The sequence below is a fragment of the Pristis pectinata genome, chromosome 19 (assembly GCF_009764475.1).
Source record: "Pristis pectinata isolate sPriPec2 chromosome 19, sPriPec2.1.pri, whole genome shotgun sequence".
Lineage (NCBI taxonomy): Eukaryota > Metazoa > Chordata > Chondrichthyes > Rhinopristiformes > Pristidae > Pristis > Pristis pectinata.
In genome coordinates, this window is record NC_067423.1 from 36,200,474 (window position 1) to 36,226,799 (window position 26,326).

Consider the following 26,326-nt stretch of genomic DNA (forward strand, 5'->3'; position numbering starts at 1 on the left):
CTGCTAAGCCAACGTTGAATCCAATTGACTACTCCATCCTGAATGCCAAGCGACTGAACCTTCTGGAGCAGCCTCCCATGCATGAATTCAATGGCAGTGATTACCTTTTATGATAATAATATTTAAGTTGAGAATTTTGTTTCATTTTTCCATTAACAGATTCCCAATCATGAATCACCAACATGTTATCGGATTTCTCACTGGTGACAGGTCTTTTTTGCAAGAACACTGCCAGGACACCCCATGACAGCCTTACCTTTTCTCATGCTTGTAAACGGCAACGTATATTGACCAAGGAAATCATTCTCGGTGAGAGGATTCATGTCTTTTACTGTAAATCGTACAAGAGCAAGTTCTGGAACTTGAACACAAAAGACCAAACAATCATTCCATCTGGGGTAGCATCCTAAAGAAAAGAAGGAAACAGTTCAGTCTGATGCTACCAGAGTTTGTGTGATGAGAGCAAAAGTGTCTACTGGAGAGAGCTATAAATAACATCTCCTTAGCTTTCCACAGCTATGCTTACTTGGAGATCTGACCTATGGTGATGAATCCTGTATAAAGTCTGTTCTAATGCCTCTGGAGTCTTTCTATCTAAGCAATTGCTTTCATGTGTCACCAGCAATAAAGTCTATCAGCATGTCTGACTGCCAAACTGAATGGAGAAACATGAATGGTTTGTAATTGCTGGTTCCTGTTCTATTATCTTGATTAAAGCAAATTTACCTGAATTTCACTGCTGTTTACAACAAATTCAGCACATTTTACACATCAATGCTTTCAGAAGGGAATCGCCGCCTCAAAGGTACGTTCACTGACGGGAAATGCGTTAACCTTCTTTCTGTCACTGGGACATGGTCATTGATAAAAGTCACAATGAACACATGAATCAATTAACACATCTATTTCTGTATAATGGAAGTACACTTTGGACAGAGTCTTTGCAGCAGAGTCTTTGTAAACACGTTCCATCCTCAGAATGTATTGATAAGTACATCAGCAGGAAATATGTCAATAAGTCCTCTGCATTTCCAAATGTTTTTGCCTTCAAGGGTTTAATATATTTAATGGAGCTTGACACAGTCCATAAATATGTACTTCTCCCAATAAGTATTGGAACTTCGTCCACAGGAGAATGAAAGACCAAAAAGAACAGCATTTTGTTTTTAGTTTTAAATGGATCAGAAAGTCAAATAAGCATGGACTATGGTTTGGAATAGGATTTTTATACATTTGTGGTTCATGCAATGTGTTTTACCACAAAGGCATCTGAGACAGAAACCATGTTATCCTTTTAATATGAAGACACAGATCTATGGAGAGAGTAAGGCAAGGGAATTAATTCTGCATTGCTCCAGCAAAAGAACACTGCAACACATCAGGGGAAATGACCTCAATCTATGCTATTAATACCTCTGATTTGAAAAGATGATTGTAATGCATCCAGACTTCTATAAGTCAAAATGGTAACAGAATAAGAACATGAAGGAAGTGATGTAAAATGATAAACCTCCATTGATTGAGTGATTTTATACTTTGAGAAAACAGCTTTTTATTAAGAGTTGATTTGAATTTTTGCTTTGCCAAGCAGTACAGTTTTAGAAATAATTACCCTAATGTTTTAGTGTAGCAACGTGACAACATGGCTTACACCACATGCATACATTCTAACTTCCTCACCTGCTGAAGGTAAGACCTTGGTTTGCTGTATTGCACTGTCTGTGGGCACACCATAAATTTCCACTCGCACACAGGGATCAATTGATATATTACTTTGTGCTCTGCAGACTGGTAGGTGGTGACCACTAATGATCTATGCAAAGAGAATAACGATCAACCAGCCTTACAGTGCTTCCAGTATCATAGATACCATATTTTTTATCAAGTTAATCAACCATTCCACGCACCATTCCCCAATCCATGAGAAGATTAGTCCAGAGAGTTGATACAGAACTACAATAACCCTACCTTTACTCTCTGCTCTTGTCCAACAAGGGTTTATACTAAAGGAAAAGCAGAATTGGATTTGCCGTTGCATTCATAAAGAAAAATTAAGCAATGTAATTTATTTTTGTGGAAAACAGATCTTCTACATCAGAATAAATGTTTTTTTCCATTCACCATTTTAATGAAATTGTTTATGTCTTATTTACCACCACAGTCATGTTTTGCTGCAACAGCAGAGGGAACCTTCCTCAGTGAGCTTATTCCTCATTGATTCTTCATGCACTATTGCACAACTAGTATTTAGCTGATGAGCTGTTATGATGGAGAATTAGAGAAAAGTAGGATATTGGATCTTTCCGGTCCATGTCAATGTCTACACTCCACACAAACTTCCCTTTGTCCTCATTCATTGATTCAAATCAGCATGTCCTACTTTTCTTTTCTCCTCGTATCTTTACTGTTGTCACCTCAACACTCACTTTTGAATTACGTCCCACTTTTAACCATCCTACTACTGTTTTTACTGAATTCTATGGCAACTGCTCTGCCCAGGACCGCAAGAAACTACAGAGATTTGTGGACACAGCCCAGTGCGTCACAGAAGCCAGCCTCCCCTCCATGGACTCTGTCTTTACCTCTCGCTGTCTTGGTGAAGCAGCCAGCATAATTAAAGACCCCACCCACCCGGGTCATTCTCTCTTCTCTCCTCACCCATCAGGTAGAAGATACAGGAGCCTGAGGGCACATACCACCAGACTCAAGGACAGCTTCTATCCCACGGTGATAAGACTATTGAACGGTTGCCTTATACATTGAGATGGACTCTTGACGTCACAATCTACCTTGTTGTGACTTTGCACCTTATTGTCTGCCTGCAACGCACTTCCCTGTAGCTGTGACACTTTACTCTGTACTCTGTTCTTGTTTTTTTTACCTGTACTACCTCAATACACTCTGTACTAACACAATGTGTAATCAATTGTGTAATAAACTGTGTAATAAATTGATCTGTACAAATAGTACGCAAGAAAAGTTTTTCACTGTACCTCAGAATGGGTGACAATAATAAACCAATACCGATATCAATTTTACTCATGACCATTATGAGCAATGGTTTTGGTCTCCTTCATAAGTGGAAACACCTCTACACCCACCCTATCAAATGCTTTCATAATCTTAAAACCCTCCGTCAGGTTGTTCGAATTAGTTGTTAAACCATTCTCAGCTCTGAGTTAAGTCTTCCAGTCTCCCATTTAGAGTTATTCACATCCAGAGTCTCTGCTGGGCTTGAATAGGTCTGAATATTGCAGTTTGGTGAAGGCAATGTTATTGGATGGGGAAGGGACAGAAGTCGTGGAATGTGGGATAAGTGAAAGGAGATTTGTGCTCAATAACCAAGATGCATTTAGTTCCTCTGTAATACATCACAAGAAGCCTGGAGGTTCAGACAGAGGAATCATATTTCATTACGCATGTGACTTCAGTGGAAAAAATAAATAGGAATTCTTTAAAAGAGTCGACAATTCACAGGCCAGTCAGAAATAAAACACCAAAGAAGCTAAACAGGATCATTTTGTATCTTCAATAATCCAGGTTGTATGAATTCAGTGAATAACCACAATGATTTCTTTTATGTGTTGTGTCTGAGTAATAAACTTCCATTTGGATAACACACTCAAGCCTGAACTATGAGAGATCATTTACACAGATCACTTCTCCGTTGGTAAACATTTGGATAATACAGAGACTAGCTGGAAAGGATTTAATTACCTCCTTTCTACAATGCCTGAGAACAACAATTCTCATTTAGTCAGTCATTACGAGGTGAGATAGACAGTCTGTTTACACATTGCTCTTCAATGATCACACTCATCTGTTGCTTCATTGAATGAATTTTACTGAGCTTATGATGGTATTTTATCATGAATATTTTGTCACTATGTAATAAAATGATCAACACATTGGCACTGCAATTTTAGCCAGTCCATCAGACACATGGAAATGCAAAAGGAAACCAGAAGACATCATCATTCTTTTATCTCCTCAATCATAATAACCAGTCCTCTGACGTTGCAAGCCACAAATGGTAAAATTAGAAGAAAAGAACACTGTGTTTCCCAACAAGTACCGATGGTGCTTATATACATCCTGTCACTGAAAATTTAAGGCTGGTACCACTAATTTAACTTGTTCCCATGTTTGATACAAATCCTCATGATAACCTCTGTTCAGTGAATTGCTGAATCAAAGCACCGTTCGGAAGTCTGTGGGTTAAATTTGGTTAAGACTATTCCTACATATGATACAGTTACCTAAATTGATTAAATTTATTGTGTGCATTTGGTGCAATGCAAGCTACAAACCTGTATTAAAGCGATCATTGGTTCAAAATCGTGTTTGGAAGAAAGTGGGTCAAATTTGCTGCCGTTGTTCATGAAGTGAGGCTTAAGGACATAGCCACATCCTCCATTGTCCTGAAACTTGCCTCGGCTAAGGTCCATGCCCAATCCAGGAGCCTCATAATTTAATGAAACTGCACATAAAAAAGAAAAGTACAAGTATGGTTGAGATAAATGTAAGTAGCAGTGTTTGGCTCCTCACCCAATGTGAAATATTATCCCAGCCACCCATCTTGTGGGATTTCAACCAAGTAACTCAAAGGAAAGAGTGCTACCTGAGTTCTTGTTAACATTTAAAAATCCTCGAAGATCTTTGACATTGTTTCCTACCTTTGTGAGCTGATTATTGTCCTCTCGTCTAGACCAACCTCACATTTAGTTTCCACTTTTCTTGTTTAGTCTTTGTTAAGGCCATGTTCCACAATTTTTGCACCTTTTTAATATGGACAAGCTGCTAATTTAGAGAGATTCATTTGCAAACATGATATCTCCATTTTGAAACATTACTTGGCCAAGGCAGGTTAACCCATAATAAGGGCTTTAGATGGCAGCTGACAAGGAAATGAACTCCAAGCAACTTGCTCATGACAGACTGTTAAAAGGGTTTATCCAGCAGCAGAATGTTATCGCCCACGCATGTGTGAAGCAGGACCTTGGCAACGTTAAGCTGCAAAGTGAGATTAAACAAACTGGAGACGTATTCCATGATTTGATAGATTAAAGTGTAATATGATCATTTTCAATCAGGGAAACAGCTAATTTCCCTTTATTTACCCAATTCCCACTGTTTATAGTATCCAGGAATTGGGAACATTCATCTCAACATAGAAGCAGGCCTTTCAGAGGCAAAGATAAGTAAGTGGTGGCAGCATGGAACTCTTCCTGTAAATCTTTTGATCTATTATTTCTTTTTCAGTCTGAGATTGAAAAAAAAATTCTGTTAAAGTTAATGAGGAAATGGGGAAAGTTTCTGAAGGTAGGTCACAGGTCCGCCATGACGTCATTGAAAGACAAAATAGGCACAAGGGTTTAAACGTGTACTGCACTTCAACATTGCTACAGAAATGTAGCCGAGGAAAGTGAAAGATGGTAGGGTTATTCTCATCCCTATTTCTGGGAGGGAAAGATAAAAATCAGGTGAGTATTATGATAATTTTCCAGAACCCAATGAAATGTCAAAGACAAAGTACCTTTTTCCTTAGGAAGACCTTTCTATTTATGGACAATGCCAATTGCTCACAAGCAAATAATGGAAGAAGGAATGGGAGCAGAAGCTTACCCATGTGACAGCCAACATTCCAGAATTCGTGAGGTTTGTAATTGGAAGGATTCTTTCTGATGCCTGCAGAGTAAATCCTTGAAAGGAATTTTGAATTGTGCAGTACAAATTCACAAGCTGAATAAAAAGATACTTAACATTATTTCAAAGAAACACAGAAGGCACCTTTAAATACAAGCAAATAAATACATTATTTTTATAAATGTATATCTTTTCTTATTTTAATATTTTCTCTGTTTCATTACTGGACAAACAAGGAACCTCTCGCCGGACCTCTGGAGCTGCTGCTCTGTGGACTGTTGAAAGGTTATAGGCATAGCTCAGGCTGATTTCCATATTCACACCTTCTCAAAGAATCTATTGAAGTCTGGGAAGTCAACTGGTGCAGAACTGAACCAGTCTTTCATATATTGCCTTACAACAAAGAAAGAGGTTACCTAGCCCACTGATTCTATGATGGCTCGTAAAGCAATCCTATTAATCCACCATTTATTTCCATGTAACCTATTCCATCACCATTCTTCTGATTCCCCCACCAGATACCTACACTGAGAGTAGTTTCCAACAGCCCACTAATCTACCAAACATCAGATCTTTGGGAGATGTGTGGAAACCAGAGTACTCAGGGGAAAACCATATGGTGCAAACTCCACACAGACAGCAGGACGGAACCTGGGCCACTGGAATGTGAGACAACTGCACTACCTGCGTCACTACTGTGCCACCCCAGTACTGTCAAACATCACCTCAATCCAAAAGCATATGCCTAATGAATAATCCTCCCTCTGAGTTCTCTATCACATTTCTGTATGGTTTTGAAAATGTTCAGCTTCAGGAAGCAGCCTGTAATAATTTGGCTGTGGTAGGGTTGATTACAATGAGAATTGACTCAGCTGCTGTAGTATGGTAATGGCTCTGAAACTTGAATTCACCACCATCCCAACATATTTTTTAAAAAAAGAGCAAATAACAGCTGGTCCTGTATGATAAGATGAGGGAGAAATTGAAAACATTGCATGCTCTATTTTTTAATCGCTCAGTATAAACTTCAGGGGAAATGAAAAAATATTGATCTTAATATGCATTTACCTGATTGCTTTACTAACTTCATTGCACTGTGTACTGAAAATGAATTACTTTCATAAAACAGCTGATTGTCCCATGAATGCTTGAAGTCTTTAAATTTGACTGGTTTTATATATACCATGACATTTGAGAATTCCATTGCGAGTCCAACCTTTCTTTTCTGTGAAAAAAATGTCATAAGATGTCAAAATGTAAACCTTGGATCGAACCTGAACTACTAATGTGAAACACATTACGGCCATGTATAATACTTGCCATACAGGATAAATGTAGCTTCACTGTTCAGCATTCACACCGTTGTGGCGTGTTTTGTTCATTTCTCTTTTGTAATCATTGTGATGTCCACAACAGAATATACAAACTCTGAGCTACAATAAAGACACAATTTGGCTTGAAATGAAATGAGGTCATCAAAACTGGGAGCTTGCAAATATAATGCCATTCATTTCCAGTAGCATGACATAACTGGCACAAGCACTCACTGGTCATCTACATGGGTAAGAGGTTGAAAAGCCAGAGTACCCATAGTGCCTTCTTCTGAGGCAGTCCCTCAGGACTGACTATGACTTATTTCCATTCTGATTTTGTGGGGTCTGTGGTGGATAATAAGCCACAGGTACTTCCACAAGTGGGTTAGGAGGAGGCTGGTGCATCAGGCAGGTGGGGCTTGTGAGGTGGTGCATTCCTTCCCTCACTTACAGAGGTTTGCTGAGCATTATGAATGCACAGAGCTGAGGTTCACAATACTGTCCCAAACCTTCCTCCACTTTAAATGGTCACGGGCCAGAGATTCCCAGGAGTCAGTGAGAATGTTGTATTTCTTCAAGAAGGCTGTTGAGCAAATCCTTGAATCCTTTTCTCTGTCTGCCTGGTAATCTCTGGTGTCAGGCATGTCAACGACATGGCCTGCCCAACAACAGAAAAATAATCTAATGAGCATCAAGCATGGTTGTAGAAGGAGGACGATGTAAGGTTGGAGATCATTCTTGTTTCATCCAACTATTGTTGCATCCATGAAATGTTAGGTTATAGATTCATATAATTGAGTCATGTAGTCATAGTCACACAGAATAAAACCGGCCCCTCAGCCTATCAGGTCTGCACTGACCTTTGAGTACCCATTTACACTAATCCTCAATTTCCCCGGTAGTTTATTATAGAGTCTACAGCAGGGAAGCAGACTTTTCAGCCCAGCAAATCTGTGCCAATCATCGAGTACCCATTTACACTAATTCTACACTGATCCCATTTTATTCAACCCATTTTCCCATCAACTCCCCCCAGATTCTATCCCTCACCTACATACTAGGGGGCAATTTACAGTGACCAATTAACCTATCAATCAGCACATCTTTAGGATGCTGCAAGAAACCCGAGCACCTGGAGGAAACCCACTCAGTCTCAGGGCAAACGAGCAAACTCCACACAGAGTACAATCAAATGGAAAATCCTGAGATGGGAGTTTTCTTGATTTTTCCCTTTCATGAAGGTTGTGCAACAGCACAACATGAACTTCCTGTTCCTAGGGGGAGTATTAGACCACTGATTTTCCAGCACTTAGCTTCCTCCCTTCATGTATTATGACAGACCTTTGTTGCCAGCAGTTGGCATAGAACACATATGCTACTGTTCCCACTCTCACAAGGCCACATCCCATCCCTATTCTAATCAGCATTCCTAATTTAATCTCAAATGCTTCATCATAGAACAGTACAACCCTGCCTTCTTCATATTCCTTATTACACTTCCTCTTTTTTTATTTGTCTCTATTTATCTTAACCTCTGGGTTCTGAATCCTGTGCTTTGGATCTTTCAACATTCCTCACTCTTTACTGTTTTAAATTATCATTCCCGCCCATAATATCAGGACTTAAATCCTAACACTTTCTCTTGCTGCTGACATGAGGATGTAAGGGAAGTGCATCCACGTCCAGGCCCTCACTTCCTTGGCCTTGAAAACAGATAAAAAGTAGCTGGATAAATGCAGGATATCCTTGAGATATTGGCTGAGGAGAGAGGAGGGGACTTTGTTGGTAGTCAATGAAATTGCACAGGGAAATACATGTTGTTTATCACACCAAAGGACAAGTGGTTACAACTAGGAAAACTTAGATGCTAATGAGGGATTTTAAGGCCTAATTTTAACCTTCCCTGCCTGATGAAAAGAAAGCAGTAGAAATTTTAATTGCCACTTTATTGCTTCCTGCTGTGCTGCCAAGTTTTCCCCCACACCCCATTTACATCTGGGTTTTAGATAGGATGGCCCTTTCATATTTATACCTTTGGATCCGGTGCTGTCACTTGGAGCATGTGATAATTTTACCTGCTGTTTTATGGCAGTGACGCACACTATCAGATTCACCAGTGAAAGCCATGTTCAGAAGAGGTCAGGATAAGTTGCATTTACAAAGGCTTGCTGCGCATCCACCAGGAAAATTGTACTTATTCTGTTAATTACAAACTGCATGAAGCTTCTTTAAAAAAATGAAGTCCTCTTTTCAGTCTCTGTTCAAATGATGTTGCATGGATTTGACATTGTGAAGCAACTCAATTGTCTACTTGTCTTGATAATTGGCTATTCTGAGCAGGCCCACAGACTGACTTAACATTTCATATGATATAAACCTGCAACTCATCCATCCTTATTCCCCAGTCCCCACTCCCCCAACTCCCACTGTGTAGAGTTCATTTGGTTTTTGGATGTTTCTTCCATTGCTTTTTGCTTTATTTATTATGATCATTTTAGTTTTGGATTGTGCCAAATATACCCATGGTGTGTGTTCTCTCTAAAAACAGAATATTTGCCAAACTAACCACTCAAAGCGTGGCAGAGATACACATTTGCACTGATTTTCTTGTTAAACCCCAGTGCTATAGAATCTCAATCGTGAACATGCACGGTTTAAAATATTTTATAAAATTGTTGTTTTCTGAATTGGTAAAACTAGTGTTTCAATTCACACCATTGCACCCATACATCATAAGTCAGGTTATGGCCTGAAACCTACAAAAAGTTTTCTTGGCTGTGTTCTGATTAATAGGGCTTATTGTTTACTGAAATTAAAGAAAAGGCAACCACAGTGACATTGAGTGATGGAATTTTAGGGCACTAATCAGAACGAGCCTGTTTCGGCAGGACAAGAAATGTGATTGTGGATTGAACGTTTTTGCCCAGGGGTTAATTTCAGAGTACGATCCTCATCCAAATCTCCTTGGCATTTTTTTCTTGTTTATTGCTAAACACGTCATGTAGAAAATTACACTCATTGGGAAAAGTGACATAGTGATAGGAATACAAAAAGCGAAAATATCCATGAGCAAAGGAAGTTAACGTTATCAGGTAAATCTTCCATGGAACTGAAATATGAAAACAAACAAGAGGTTGTATTTCCTTGCATATAAAACAAAAATTAAAGGGTGATCTCATTGAGGCAATTAAGATGGTTAAAGAACTTGATAGGGGAGATGTATAGAAAACATTGGTGGTGAAGGTATCCTGAACAACAGGGCATAATCTTAAACTCAGAACCAAGCCATCCACACAAGGTGTGTGAAACAATAGACCTCATTCCCCAAAGACAAAACTGCTGATGCTGGGGTGACAAATGAAAATGTCACATTGAGATTGATGCATCTTTATACGGTGAGGATAATGGAACTCAGGCAGATGAAATACACAGATCAGTCCCTATCTAATACGAGGGCAGCACGGTAGCACCGCAGGAACTTCTGCTGCCTCACAGCTTTAGCATCCCGGGTTCATTCCTGACCTCTGCTGCCAGTGAAGTCTGTATCAGAATCAGAATCAGGTTTATTATCACTGTCTTATACACGTGAAATTAGTCGTTTTGCGGCAGCAGTACAGGGCAAAGACATGGAAGTACTATAAATTACAAAATAAGTAAATAGTGCAAGAAAAGGAATAATGAGGTAGGGTTCATGGACCGTTCAGAAATCTGATGGTGGAGGGGAAGAAGCTGTTTCTGAATCATTGAATGAGGGTCTTCAGGCTCCTGCACGTCCTCCCTGATGGTCTCATTGTGGTCACATGCGTCTCCCATTTCCCCCCCAACCCCGCCTCCCCCCAGATGTTCTGGTTTCCTACCACAGCTCAAAGATGCCGGTAGGTTAATCGGTTACTGCAAATTACTCCTTGGTGTAGGTGGGCAGTAAGAGATGCAGAGTGGAGTTGATGGGCATGTGAGAGAGAATTGGTGACAGAGAAATAAGTGGAGGAATGGGACTGATGGGATTGCTCTGAAAAGCAGCAGGAACTCAAAGGACCAAATGGTCTCCTATGTCATGCAAAAATATGGGATCTGAACAGGGCTCAGGGGATTAAATAGTAAACTCCAAGTAATATGTAACTTCCATCATGTTCTTTTGTTAGAGGTTGTTGAAGGTTAGAAGGTGATGATTTGCCAAACAGGTTTGTGTGTTGCACGGGAGGGGATTTGGAGATGATGTGTTTCCATGTACCTACTGCATGAGCTTCCAGGTGGAAGAGATCATGAATTTGGGAGTTGTTATTGAAGAAGTCTTTGCAACTGTCAGCATGACTGTTAACAAGGTGATGTGCAGGCATGGCCCAACAATAGTAAATGTGCATCTGATCAAACCATTAAAGTTAGAAAGTATCACCTATGTCATTAAGAGTGTGAAAGACATTGGGCATGCTCACACACACACACACACACACGCGCATGCGCGCACACACACACACACACACACACACACACACAAAGAAGAGGATCATATAACACAGAGGGAGGCCATTCAGCCCAATGATCTGTACTGGCTCTTTACATGAGCAATTCAGTTACTCCCAGGCCTCTGGTCATCCCTGGAACTCTGTGAATTTGACCCTTCACAAGTACTTATATGATTTCCCTTGGGGTTAAGGGTGACTATTTTCCAGCACAGTTGAAGAACAGCAGACGACTGTGCTTAATTTTTTCTTAAAATGGTTGGCTTTTATGCACCTGAGTAAGGTCTTGGAGGTCTTGAGAGATCAGAGATAATTAGAAACCAGGCTCGGCGGCAGGGACTTAACACACCTGTACGTGGATGCACACACACTGATGCCTCCTCACACTCCAGTTGCATCAGATGCACTCTGATCGCACACACATCTGCCCTCCCTCCACCCATAGTTGCCTTCCCCCTTCCCTGTCCCTTTCTTCACTCCCCTCCCTCCTCTTTTCCCTACTCCTCACTTCCCATCACTTTTCTCACACAACCCCTCCCCTCCCCATTCCCAATTCCCTCACACCCCCTCCACATTGCTCACTCACACCCTCCTTCCTCCCTCCCCTTCCCTCTCTCCGACTCCCCTCTCATCTCTTAGAGGAATACAGCACAGAAACAGGCCCTTCAGCCCAACTCATTCATGCCGACTTAAGATGTCTATCCAAGCTAGTCCCATTTGCCTGAATTTGACCCATAAACCTTTAAACCTTTCCTATCCATGTACCTGTCTAAATGTCTTTCAAACACTGCAGTTGTACCCACCTCTACACCTTCATCTGGCAGCTCGTTCCATATACCCACCACCCTCTGTGTGAGAAAGTTTCCCCTTTGGTCCCTTTTAAATCTTTCCCATCTCACCTTAGATCTATGTCCTAAGTTTTAGGCTCCCACACCCAAGTACAAAGACTGTGACCATCCATGTTATCTACACCAGCTATACTCCAAGGAAAAAAATTCCAGTCTATCTAGCCTCTCCTTACAACTTAAGCACTGGTAACATCCTCGTGAATCTTTTCTGCGCCCTTTCCAGCTTAACCCTTTCTCACTTACTCTTCCCTCACTGCCCTTCCTGCTTCCAGCCCCTCTAACTCCCTCACTCCCCTTCCCTTCATCCCCTTTCCCCCACTTCCTCCACCTCACTCCCCACTCCCTTCCCTTATGCCCACCCCTCCCTTCTTCTCCATCACTTCCTTTCCTCTTTTTCACTATCCCTCCCAATCATCCCTCAAACCCCGACCCTCTTCCACTACCCCGGCCTTTGCTCTCCCTCCCCAAGTCCCTGCTCTCCAAGTTCCTCACTATCAATCACTCAGAGAGACCATTCCCTAGTCAATGACTGATCTCCAGTACAGCACTGTTCCCTTGACAATTGCACCCATCACCCAGACTATCCACTAGACTAATTACAAGGCACCTCGGTCTTTACCTCCTTCATCCTGAACGCCCGTACCCCAGCTGGTATCACACTCCTGACTTCAGATTCTGCCTCGGGGTCAAATTCTCCTTTGAACTTTCCAACCTCCTCATCCACCAAATGCCACGTTCCAGGAAACGTGCAGCTGAGCATTCGAACGTTCTTGCACTTGATCAATATCTTGTGTCTTAAGTCCTGCAAAGGGAATAAAAACCATGGAAATTCAATAAGGAAACAGGCCGAAACAAACAAACCAGTCAGGACAATCTCTTCTTCCTGTGTACCATGAGTGAAGATACTACTTCCATTATGGTAACAGAACATTTGATACTGGATTAAATGAGTCCGTAATCATATTTGTGCAGATTGGAAGACAATGGTGCAGTATTTGTTAAATTGGGTCATAACTGTTCTCTCTGCAGACTAAGTTGTGTGCAAGGATTCTGTTCACTGGGCACAATAGTTGTTGGTGTATCTCAATAATTCTTCATTGCAAGGAGGTTCAGTGAGTTGAGTTCTGGAACTGACAGATGGATTATTTCAATGAGTCTGGGGGGGTGCATTCAGAGCCCAGGGGTCATATCATGTGAATGGGACCTGCGGTTAGGGGAAGGAATCACATGATTGGGACCGGGGTGACGGGAAGGAGGGGGTGAGGGGGAGGGGGATGGAATCACGTGTGTGTGGGACCTGGCATTAGGGGGAGCGATGTTGGTCGGGTGATCAGGGCCTGGAATGGGGGAAGAAAGAAATGGAGGGAGGTTGTGGCAGGGAATTCCAGATGTTAGGACCCCAGCATGTGAAGGCACGAGGACCAAGGCTGGTGCAAGAAAACTGGAGTGAACAAGGGATCAGAGTTGGAGAAGGGAAGAGGTCACATAGCAGTGCAGCGTTAGGAAGATACAGAGTGATGAACGAATAGGATCCTCAGCAACGAAGAGGCTAATGTCTTTACCATGGACCTCTGCACAAAAGGAAAACATGTTGAAGCATCTTTTCCTACAGCCACCTTGAATTGCTTTAATCATCTTTTACCCATTACTTCCACTCAACATCGCCCAAGTACTTGTTATGAGTTAGTGGAGCCATGTGGATAAACCACAGATAAAAAGATTGACTCTTAACCAGAGGACATTGTGGAAAGTTAGTTGTAGAAATGTTGCTTTAAAAGAGTGGAGTGTTTGCTGGGACCAAGAGAAGAGACATTCAACATGCTGTTTAACCCACCTTACTGAGATCATAGAACCTTTGCAGCATCAGTTTACATTGCTGGGGGTTTTGCTTGCAATAAGTGCCAGTTCCATCAGCCTCGCTGGCACACATACAATCACTTGTCAGCACCCAGAATTCCGTTTATCCCTCCCTCAGTTCCCTGCAGAAGGTCCTGAATGTCCAAATGGTTGAAGATGTGCACTTTCCTTTGTGACTTTCACCCGTGCCTCCTCGCCTCCTCGTTGTCATCTAAGGTTCTGCCAACAACAGTGGTGTCATCGGTGACTTTATAGATGGCATTTGAGCTGTGCCTTGCCACACAGTCATGAGTGCAGAGACAGTAGAGCAGTGGGCGAAGCGTGCATCCTTGAGGTGTGCCTGTGTTGATTGTCAGCGAGAAGGAGATGTGGAGGAACAGAGGCCCAGGTTTTGAAGCTTGTTGATTATTACTGAGGGGATGGTGTTGAACGCTGAGCTGTAATCGTTAAACAGCAGCCTGACGTATGTTTTGCTTTTGTCTAGGTGCTTCAAAGCCGAGGGGAGAGCCAGTGAGATTGCATCCGCTGTAGCCCTGTAGTGACAGTAGGCAAATTGCAGCGGGTCCAGGCCCTTGCTCTGCAGGAGTTAATTCTAGCCAACTAATCAATAATTAATCCCAGCAGCAGAACAGACATGACAATTATACAATAAGGACGAAGTGGCCCTGAGAAACTTCAACATTGGTATTGGACTCAATGATGGGGAAGCCTAAAAAAAATGACACCGTGGTGCAGCTAGTAGAGCCACTGCCTCACAGTGCCAGAGTCCCAAGTTATGTCCTGACCTTGGGCCCTGTCTATGTGGAGTTTGCATGTTCTCCATGTGTCTGTGTGGGTTTCCTTGGGGTGACCCAATTCCTCCCACGTCCCAAAGATGTGCAGGTTTTCAGGTCAATTAACTGCTATAAGTTGTTCCTTGTGTGTAGGTGTGTGGTGGAATCTGGAGGGAACTGATGAGAATGTGGGGATAGCACAAAATGAGATTAATGTAGGATTTATGGGTGGTTGATGGTCAGCACAGATTTGGTGGGCCAAAGGGCCTGTGCGTGCTCTACGTCTCTGTGTCTCTAACAAGGCTGAAGCATTTACAAGCATCTCCAGCCAGAACTGCCATGGATGATCCATCTCAACCTTCTCCTGAGATCCCCACCATCACAGAGGCCATTCTTCAGCCAATCTGATTCACTCCACCAGGTATCAAGAAACAGCAGAGAGTACCAGATCCAACAAGGACCATGGGACTAGACAATATCCCCACTGTAGTATTGAAGATATGTGCTTCAGAATTAGCTGTGCCTCTGGCCCAGTTTTTCCAGCACCAGGCTGCACCCAACAATGTGGACAATTGCCTCGATATGATTTTTTTTTAAAAAAGGGCAAATCCAATCCAACTACTCTGCGTCATCACAAGAGTAATGGAAGATGCCTTCAACAGTGCTATCATGTAGCACTTGCTCATCAATAACCTATTCATTGATGCCCAGTTTGGTTTCATCAAGACCACCCGGCTTCAGATCTCATCGCAGCCTTGGTCCAAACATGGACGGAGGAGCTAAATTCCAGAGAGCAAGGTGACAATAGCTGACGAGCATCAAGACAACATCTGATCATGTGTGGCATTAAGGAGCCTCAGCAAAACCAAAGTAAAATCCAGAGAGCAAGGTGACAATAGCTGACGAGCATCAAGACAACATCTGATCATGTGTGGCATTAAGGAGCCTCAGCAAAACCAAAGTAAAATCCAGAGAGCAAGGTGACAATAGCTGACGAGCATCAAGACAACATCTGATCATGTGTGGCACTAAGGATCCTCAGCAAAACCAAAGTAAAATCTCCACCAAATAGAGTCACATCTAGCACAAAGGACGATGATTGTGTTTATTGCAGATCAGTTATCTCAGGCTGAGGATATTGCTGCAGTAGTTCATCAGAGAAGTAATCTAGGCCCAACAATATTAATCAATACATTTTCTCCCATCCCAGGGGTTGTTAATGGATGATACCACATTTCCATTTCCAAATCTTTGGCTTAATGTTGCAAGATCTAGACAATGTTCAGGCATTGAAAGATTATTGTTCAGTAACAATCATGCCACACAAGAAGAGATTGTCTAATAATCTACTATAGTCAGCCTTTGGCATTATCATCACTGAATCCGATACAAGCCCAAACTGTCCGAGCTTTCCTTATAACACACCCATTTCACATATTCGACAGGTAAATCTTCTCTGAACTCCCAATGCATTTACATCCATTCTTAAATAAGACTAATACTGTACTTGGTAGTCCCGGTATGGTTTCACCAATGTCTGTCTTACTCAAGCATAATCTCCCTATTTTAGTATTCAGTTCCCCAAGCGATGAATGATAACTTACTTTTAGCTTTCTTAAATGCTTATTGTACCTGCATTTCAGGCTTTTAAAATCAAGCATGAGGACAGCCTCATGCTTTGCACTCCAAACTCTGCAATCACTCAAGATTAAGATTATATGCTGCTTTTTTATGCTTTTTTACATCCTGTAAATGAATTTTAAAAATCTTTGGGCATTATCTCTTCTAAAAGCCAGCTGTGTATATAATACTACTTTTATAGATGTAACATTGAAGTAAATCACATTGAAGGGACAATGGACTGTAATTTATTGAAACCATTTGTTTTATAGTGATTGCATTATATGTCCAGAATCCAAATGTGAAGATTTGATTTAAGTGGACGAGAATCGCATTGAAAGTAACTGGTGGAAACAAGGGCCTTTAAAAAACGTTTTGTTTTTAATTTTGTGGTGTTGCATGTTTTATTGATGTGTAATAAAGACGTAAAACCAGATGTCCATTTAATTATCCTTCCACCAGTTTCCCTTACGTTTTATCTTCAATAAATCCCCATGCCATTTTTCCAAATGACTAATGAATATATTGATAGCATTTACTAACTTCATATTTCACCAGATAAGCTTGAGAGAATAGCAGATCTTATTATTTTCTCCTTCCAGAATACTATTGCTTCCATCTCCCTCTAACTGTATCTCGGTCCTTCATTAGAGTTCAATATTCTGGCTGCAACCTACCCCTTACTGTGAGCTATCCTAGCTATTAATCACCTTAGCATAAAGAGTTTATTCTACATTTATGTGTGTCCCATCATATTCTTCAAAGGGCCCTAGATGCCTCTCACAGGTGGTATTCTGAAGCTGAAGATTCCTGGTTTACTTTTCCCTGTGGTTCAGAGGATGGAGCAGGGGATGCAGGACAAAGGGGTGGGAATAGTCAGGGACAACTTTGGGCTCAGGGTTTGAAAGTAGACCTTCCTGCCCAAACTACTCAGCTATGTTACCCAAAATCAGGGACGAATCTTAAGGACTATCCAGCTCCTGATGTTCCCATGATGTTTACAAAAAAAAGCAGATTTTTTACCACATTTTTAATCTATCAGCCAATGACTTTGACTATACAGCGAGGTGAATAATAACTGTACACTAGAGTACGTAAAACGAAAGGTACATGCAAGAGTTAGCCCCCTGTTTCATAATTTTTCAAAGTTGCTGTGGCTCTTCTGGCTATGTTGACAGAAAGAGGAATTCCTGCCTGTACTGAAGTTCAAACATTCACTGCTCTTTACTTGAACTAAGTGTTTATCGCATTCATTTGACTGGTGATTTTTCCATTTCATTCATCCCAGTTTAGTATATTGCCTTTGGGCTATTTTTACTTCATTCATTTCAGACTCTGCATGTTGGTGGCAAACCCAGCACTAATTGCACTTGAGAAGGTAGTGAGACAGGCAATATCCCAAACCCACACAATTGATTCTTATGCCCTGGGTAGCCCAAGTCAATAGACCAACAATTACAGTGTTCAGCTATTAAAAAACCATGATCGCTGAAGGGTCCATTACTGATTAGTTCTCCAAAATGCTAACCAAAGGGTGCTGAGACTGGGAGATGCTGTGTACAAGACATCAATGTTATAGTGCAGATCCTTTCATTGCTGTTTCATCCCCAAACCCAATGCAATGTGTTGCTGTCCTCAGTGAGTTTTAACACCAAAGGTTTTAGGTTTCCCCCAAAATCTCCAATTTCTTCCAGCAGTAAAGAAGCATTCAGCATACAACATAATTATTTACATGACTGACACTGGGCTAATATTAGCTACACTGAGGGGAATTGGGCACAGAACTACCTAGGCCAATTTCTTCATGGGTGCTAAAAATGACCTGGTAATGATCACCAATATGATATCTAACGTGGAAAAATGTTTTTATGTGCAACTTGTGCTTAAAAATCATGAACAATTGATTCCAATTTCCAAGCCTATATTTTTATCTCTTTCTTGCAAGACCTCTGGTTTCTTCTGAAGCATACTTCCTTCCATGTGCTTTGAACTTTACTCTTCCATCAGGTTGATCCTTGAGCACAGCAAGTGGAAGAACTGACCATGTGGTGTGTTAATAGGCTCCATTTAGAACGTCTAACACTACCAGGCCTTGCTTTCAATTATTCTTCTTATTGACAAGCTTCTTTAACTCATAATTGTGGCTTTTCAACTCGGACATTTGGTTCTTCTAAAAGAAAGCATCAGTACCTCTAAGCATTTATTGACTTATTTGAGGTGAGTTAAGAATCCATGATGGAGGCAGATTTTTCCATGGTGCTGTTAATCCACTAGGTTAAATACTATGTGGCAGGCTCATGGAGGCAGACAATTAGTTCTTAAGCATCCACCAGTTTACACCATCATCCAATCTAGTTAAACCTTTAGAAAACCTCTGAAGCATTAACCGCCTCTCAAATTCCCATGATTAGTGTTGTCCTGTTTAATTAGTATTGTCCTGTTCTGAGCCATATAAACAGCTCTGATGAAAGGTCCTCAACTTGAAAAATTTGCTTCTCTTTCAACATGTTTCCAGTGTTTTCTATTTTTTTTTCTGATTTCCAGAATCTGCATTTTACTTTATTTTCATAGACTAGAAGGCTCCATTTTCCTTTCTCAGTCAATGCTTGTCATCTTAAGTGGGTAGAGACAGGGGAACTAAACTGGTCCAAATACTCAGATACATTTGATTCAGCAAGAAAGTGAACATGTCAAACAAAGACAGGACTGAACTCTGAGATGAAGACCAGCCTTTCAACATGCATCAACTTACATTCAAGGGAGCGATCCTACAATAGATCTCAAAATTTCCCTTCTGGGTCAATTGACAAAAATTCCAGCGTTTTCTATTTAATGAGCTGTGATAAGAACTTAAACAGGAGATCTAAACACAAAAGCTTAATTTCTTTAATAAAAGCAGAAAATGCAGGAGATGCTCAGCAAGTCAGGCAGCATCTGTGGAGAGAAAAACAGAGTTAATATTTTGGGTTAATGACCCTTCATCTGATTCCTTATCTGATGAAGGGTCATTGATCTGAAACAGCAATTCTGCTTCTCTCTCCACAGATGGTGCCCGACCCACTCAGTGAGTATTTTCTGTTTTTATTTCAGATTTCCATCATCTGCAGTTTTTTGCTTCATAATTTCTTTAGCTCTGCATGTCAATTAGCCCAGCCTTTAATATTGAAGTATTCCGGTTTTTGAATGACAGTGGGAGATAAATTCTACAATTTGGAATGAATCATTGGGGAGTTCCTTGTGATGGGAACAAGAACTGGGAGAACTGAAGTTAGCAAGACCGTGCTTTTATCCTTTGGGAGGGTGCGTAGCTCCGTGTGAGTGGGCCACCTGTACTTCAACAGCAGTGATGAAGAGCAAGAGCATAGTGTGGGCACGGCAAGCAGAAGAAATGCTGAGAATATATATACCAATGTTGCATCACTCTCCACAGGCTTTTGGAGCCCATGAATGTCTAATGATGTTAAAGCAGGCACGGAGGAGGTGCTCTGGGAGTGAGTCAATCTGGTAAGTAAATACTAAGTAATTGGTCCATCTAATTTTAATTCAGTCTAATGATACCAGCATTGGATGCATTCCAGAAGAGATTTACTGGGCTAATTCCCAGGATGAGAGGCTTGTCCTATCAAGAATGGCTTACAAAAAGTTAGACCTGTATTCTTCCAAATTTAGGAGAATAAGTGGTGATCTTATGGAAACAATTAGATCCTAAGGGGCCATGACAGATGAGGTGTTTCCATCAGTGGGAGAGTAGTGACAGGATAAGGGACTGGCTATTTAAAACTGAAATGCATCGGGATTTCAGAATCAGAATCAGATTTGTTATCGCTGATTTAGATGATGTGAAATTTGTTGTTTTGTGGCAGCAGTACAGTGCAAAGACATAAAATTACTATAGATTACAAAAATAAATAAATAGTGGAAAACTAAAGTGTTCATGGGTTCATGGACCGTTCAGAAATCTGAAGGTGGAGAGAAGGAAGCTGTTCCTTCTGGTAGGGGTGTGGTAATTCCCTGAAGTTCTCTACCCCAAAGGTTGCGGAGGTACTTCAAGAGAAGCTAATTCATTCCATAGATTCCGAGATTCAGGAAGAGGGAAAAGGTGACTCTCGGGGAGCAGGACGGTGGGGGCTTCCAAGAGATTGGGGGAAAAGTGTCCCATATGTTTTCCATCATATGGACAGCGAGAGAGATTGCAGGATGCATAACAGCATTGCAAGTCAATCACTTTGGCTTGGAAAGCTGCAAAGAGGGAAAATAAATCTGTGAGTGGTAAGAAATGTTATGATAAGGGGAAAGGATAACATCCTAAACAGCTTAGGTTCAGACCATGAAACATCATGTTGCCTGTCTGGTGCTGGGATGAGGGACATCATGATGAGGAATTTGCAAACGGACGTGAAAAATCTGGTACACTTTGGATGAAATAAAATAGATAGGAATAGGGAGGAAGTCTTGCTGTGCAGGTATAATGAGCTAAACTTTAAAAAAAGCAGGATCTCAAGTTAATAAACTCTGGATCACTGCCCAAGCTTCATGCCTATTAAGGCAGACAGATCAGGAGAATAAACATGAAGTCAAAGGACTGGTGTGACAAAAGGGTCTCATTCCATGACACTGGCACCTGTAGAGGAGCTGCACTGTTAGAACAGACTGCACCTAAGCCAGAATTGGATCTCATGAAAAGATTAAAGTAGGAGGTGGCAAAAGCACTCATTTTATAGAATGGGGAGAAGATCTATAAGAAATAAAACATGTGAAGATAAGCAAAATAGGATGGAATAAAGATCTTACTAAATTAAAGAAGGATGTCAAAATTGAAGGAATAAATAGTTCTACAAAAGAAGTCCCAGAAATTTAAGTATAAAGCGAAAGTAGGTGCAATTAAAATGTAAGTTAATTTCCTACATGGCAATGTATAATCACACAGGGGAACCTCATCTACTTTGTTAAGCCCCACAGGAATTTTGTATATTTCATTGAGATTATGTCTTATTCTTCTAAACTCCAGAGAGTCTTGTTCCAGTCAGCTTAATATTTCCTCATAGAACATACTCCTACCCCAGGAACCAATCTGGTGAAGCTTTACTGCGCTTACTCTATCGCAAGTACATCCTTCCATAAATCGGGAGACCAGACCCGTGTACATTGTATTCCTCATTCAGTATCACCAGCGCTCGACATAATTGGACCAAGATCTCATTGGTTGTCAAGATTTATGATTGTTTCTGATTCCCTTCTTCTATTTCTTCGCTCCGGTTATTTTCAGTGCATTTGAAATTCTCCATAATTATTAAACCATAACTTTTACCCATTTTCCCTCTCCCTGCCATTTTGAGTCAGTCAGTAGATCTGTAGACCATTCAGTTAGGGTGGTGGATCCTTTATTTTCTTCTAAATCTGCTCATTTTGATTCTATTTTGTCTTGTGATGGAGTCACTATGATCTAACCCCATTGTGTTACCGCTGGCAAGTACAAATATTCTCCTTTCCTCTTTCACCTCTCTATCCTCCCTAAATATTTTACACACTGCAGTGTTAATTATTTATACACTGCAATCAGTCTGATTTTTCTGTTGCCATAAATCAGTAATTCTGAACAAACATTGCTGTTCTCAGTTCCTCTGTGTGATTATATACATTGCCATGTAGGAATTTAACTTACATTTTAATTGTACCTACTTTCACTGTACACTTAACTTTCTCGGACTCGTACGGTAGGAGTGTTTATTCCCTGACTTTTGATGCCCTTCCTTAATTTAGTAGGTCCTATATTCTTTCTTGTTTATCTTCACATTCTATTTCTTTTAGATCTCCTACCCATTCTAGAAGATGAACCATTTTATCATGTCCTCTTTTAATCTTTTCATGAAATCCGGTTCCAGTTTAGATGCAGACTGTCCAAACACTGCACCCCCAGTGTAGGTGCCAGTGTCATGGATAATTACAACTATTTCTCTGTAAGGTTCTCACTCTCTGATCAAATAATTCTCCACAGACAAAGATTGGCACATTTAGGTATTAAAGACATCAAGCGTATGCAACAAGTGTGGGAAAGTGGCACCCAGGTAAAAGATCAGCCATGATTGTATTGAACGGTAAACCAGGCAGGATGGACCAAGTGGCCTACTCCTACTTCTCCCCCCCCCCCCACCCATCCCGCTCCCAGCCCAGGAGCTTTCCACTGCCCACGCCATAGGTCCAACACTTGCCCCTACACCACCTCCACCACTTCCATCCAGGGACCCAAACAGTCCTTTCAGGTGAGACAGAGATTCACCTGCACCTCCTTTAATAGCACCTACAGCATTTGGTGCTCCAAGTGTGGCCTGTTCTACATTGGTGAGACCAAACGCAGAGCACCTGCACTCTGTCCGTAACCGCAATCTGCATCTCTCCGTTGCCAGTCACTTCAACTCCCCCTCCCGCACTGTCACTGAGATGTCAGTCCTCGGCCTCCTCCACTGCCAGGAGAATTCCAAGCGCAAACTAGAGGAACAGCACCTCATTTTCCGTCTTGGGACCTTGCAGCCTAACGGCATGAACATTGAATTCTCCCACTTTTCCCACTTTAAGTAATCCCCACCCCACTTCCCCACAAACCTCCCACCTCCCATCATGCTTCTTTTCTTCTTCCCTTTCCTAGCCTATCTCTTTTCTCTACCTTTGTTTTCCTTTCCCTCCTTACCTTTGACCCATCCCCCGGTGGATCTGCCCCACACCCCTCCTCCCCCGCACCTGCCTATCACTATCTCTTACCTGCAACTACCTATCACTACCCTGTGCCCACCCCGCCTCCCCTCTTTTGTCCACCTATCACTGCTCTGCTTTTCCCTCCTATAGACTGTATTGGGCTTCCCCTTTTCCTATCTTCAGTCCTGAAGAAGGGTCCCGACCCGAAACGTTGACCGCCTGCTTTTCTCCACGGATGCTGCCTGGCCTGCTGAGTTCCTCCAGCATCGTCGTGTTTTTCATCTAGATTCCAGCATCTGCAGTCCTTTGTTTCTCTACTCCTACTTCTATTTCTAATGTTCCTCACATAAATCTATCAGCATTCTTCTTCCTCAAAGGACATTTGGACAGGTTAAGAGGGATACAGGTCCAACGCAGGCAAATGGAATGCCCGAAGGGCCTGTTTCCATGCTGTATGATGATATGTTTCCCCACACTCCATCTTATACGTGTCCATAATAATCACATAAACTGCCCCCTGTTGTGCTCTGTTTCACATTCCCACCAATCTTTAGGTAACGGAGTGGGTTCTGAGTACTCCTGAATTCTGCTAAGAACTATTCCGAAATCAGCTTCAGAGGCTTGCCTCCTTTTTAACTGCTGCCTTTCTCCTGTTACTTCACATTGGGATAATTAATACTTCAGATAATTATAAGTGTTTCATTGTGAGGTTCTCTCTATCTGTTCCAATAATTCTCCACCACCCTATGGTGTCAGCTTTCCACCTCCCTCAACTCCTGGTTCTTAATATTTTTCCCCTTTTCCCTGCAGATTTTCAGATGTTGTATCCCTCCAACTAAGATTCTGGGAAGAAAGTTCTATTGCCATTAAAAAAAATGTGCTAAAGTAGTGTTGTATATGGGACCCCTACCTATTTGTCCCCCTGATCATTAGTGTGTGGCATTTTACCCCAACCTAAGGCAAGCATTTGAATCATGGGTGGGAGAGTGGCACAGCAGGCAGAGCAATGCCTCACAGCTCCAGTGACCCGGGTTCGATCCTGACCTCTGGTTCTGTCTATGTGGAGTTTGCATGTTCTACCTGTGACTGTGTGAGCTTCCTCCAGGTGCTCTGATTTCCTCCCACATCCCAAAACATGCAGCGTCGCCCTTCCCTCCCTCCAGCTTGTTCCATCCCCCTCTCCCTTTATTTTCTGCCTCCATCCATCACCCACCTGCCACTGTCGCCCAGCTCCACCCTTCCGCTCCCCTACTTGGCTCAGCCTGCCTGTCATCCTTCACCCCTCCTCAGCCCACCAATCACCTCGGGCCCCTGTCTCACCACTCGCCCCGCCCCCTCCTCTTCATACTGGCCTTCTCTCCTCTTTACTCTCAGTCCTGATCCAGGGTTTTGACTCACAATGTCAGCAATTCCTTTCCCCACCACAGATGCTGCTCTACCTCCAGCAGATTGTTTGTTGCTCCGGATTCCAATGTCTGCCATCTCCTGTGTCTCCAAAAACATGCAGGTTGGTCAGTTAATTGACTTCTGCAAATGACCCTGTCATTGAACACATAACGTTCTGTAAACGTTGATTGACTTCTGTAAATGGTATTGATGGGAGGTAGGAGAATCAGAGGGAGAGCTGATGGTCCCATGAGACAGAATAGATGAGGAGCCAGCAGATTGGAGTCCTCAAGAGATTCTTGCACCCATGAAGTACTCCCAGTCGGGGCCCCTTCCTCGTCACCCTCTACTGACATACTCCTCTTGGACCAGCAACTGCTTTCAGCCAGGGCTTTGCCCCAATATTGACCTGTTTGTGGAGCACACAGCAAAGGGGGAGGTGATGCAAAGGATTTCCTTCCATGGGTACTGACAGATGCCCCCTGGTTTATCCAGGGACCAGAATCCCAATAGTCCTTTGGCTGCGGTGGTACTGATGCTCTGGAGTCCAATCAGGAACAAATATTGGGATGAGGAGCCAAGGAAGGAAGGGACAAGCCTTGTTCCCGTGAGCTGTGCTGTGTGGCAGCTGAATAAAGCCTGGTGCAGCAGAGTGACTGAGGATGTGACCTCGTAGTTAAGAGTAATTCCAACACGCAGTCACAGAGCAAGTGAACACTGAAGGAGTGAGAGAACCCAGAGTACCACCAGAATACAGTCCAGCACCCGCTGAACCTTTGGAAAGCTCAGAATCTTTGCAAGAGAGGTGTCTGCCACTATTCCAGTATCTACACGAGGAGACAAAGTCCCCCTCCTTGTGTGGAGATCATCAGGGATGTCCCTAATACAGCAGAGAGCTGCAAATGTAGTGAAGTTTAGTCATCACAGGAAGAATATTGGAGAGAGAGAAGTTGAAGGAGACAGTACCTTTCAACTGCATGGACAGAGCAGTTCAGATGTGCGGCTGTGACTGATCCCCAACACCACAGTCTTGGAAAACCAAAGCCGCTGGAAGTAGGAGCAAGGCCGATGTTCAACTCTCAGGAGGCAAGTTCCATGACAAGGGCTCCCTTTTCCCCCTGGAGTCCTCTGACACCCCTTGTTCCCGATCATGCTGCTCGTCCAGTGTAGCCATTTGCCCACATTTCTGTAGTTATCCTTGTGACCTGTGTCCATCCCAAATCTGTACTAGAAATCTGTAAGCAGTAGTTTGCCTCCTGGACTGAAGTGCATAGAAGTAGTAAGTGGTTGATTGCTTCTTTAAGTAGTACAGAGGTACGACATTTCCCTGTTGTTGAAACCTGGTTTCCAACGTATGCCATAACAAGTATGCCATGTATCTGTGATACGGTTTCACAAGGGATCCTCCAGATGAGTGTTAATGCAGTTTGCTGTCAGCCATCAGGTACTCTATGTTCTTCGTGAACCAACTTGCCACTAACTTAGACATGACTGGAAAAACAGTTGATGCTAAGCACACTATGTGTTGTTTCATTGTGCTTGCTAAAAAGCAAATGATTTAATGAAAGATTTGCCCATATAGGTCTTAAAGGATAATTAACTTGCAATCAAATATTTGGTCTCCTTTTCTAATGCTTTTTGAGATCCTTCTTCATACCCGAGGTTATTTCTTCCTCAGTCCCTTCTGTTGGGAACTTGAGATGTTTTATTCATTTTCAAATCAGGACTACAAC

General features: G+C 42.1%; 1 protein-coding gene across 1 annotated transcript in view; it reads right to left on the reverse strand.

Moving 5' to 3' along the window:
* Positions 1-1,621: 1,621 nt before the first annotated feature.
* LOC127580579 (1-phosphatidylinositol 4,5-bisphosphate phosphodiesterase zeta-1-like) overlaps positions 1,622-26,326 on the reverse strand; it is a 50,338-nt gene continuing 25,633 nt past the window's right edge. The window contains exons 6-10 of the mRNA XM_052034167.1: positions 12,887-13,069; positions 6,763-6,871; positions 5,626-5,742; positions 4,311-4,480; positions 1,622-1,813 (exon numbers count right to left, since the gene is read on the reverse strand). Coding sequence (XP_051890127.1) covers positions 1,622-1,813; positions 4,311-4,480; positions 5,626-5,742; positions 6,763-6,871; positions 12,887-13,069 — 771 coding nt within the window. The remainder of the gene's footprint in view (positions 1,814-4,310; positions 4,481-5,625; positions 5,743-6,762; positions 6,872-12,886; positions 13,070-26,326) is intronic.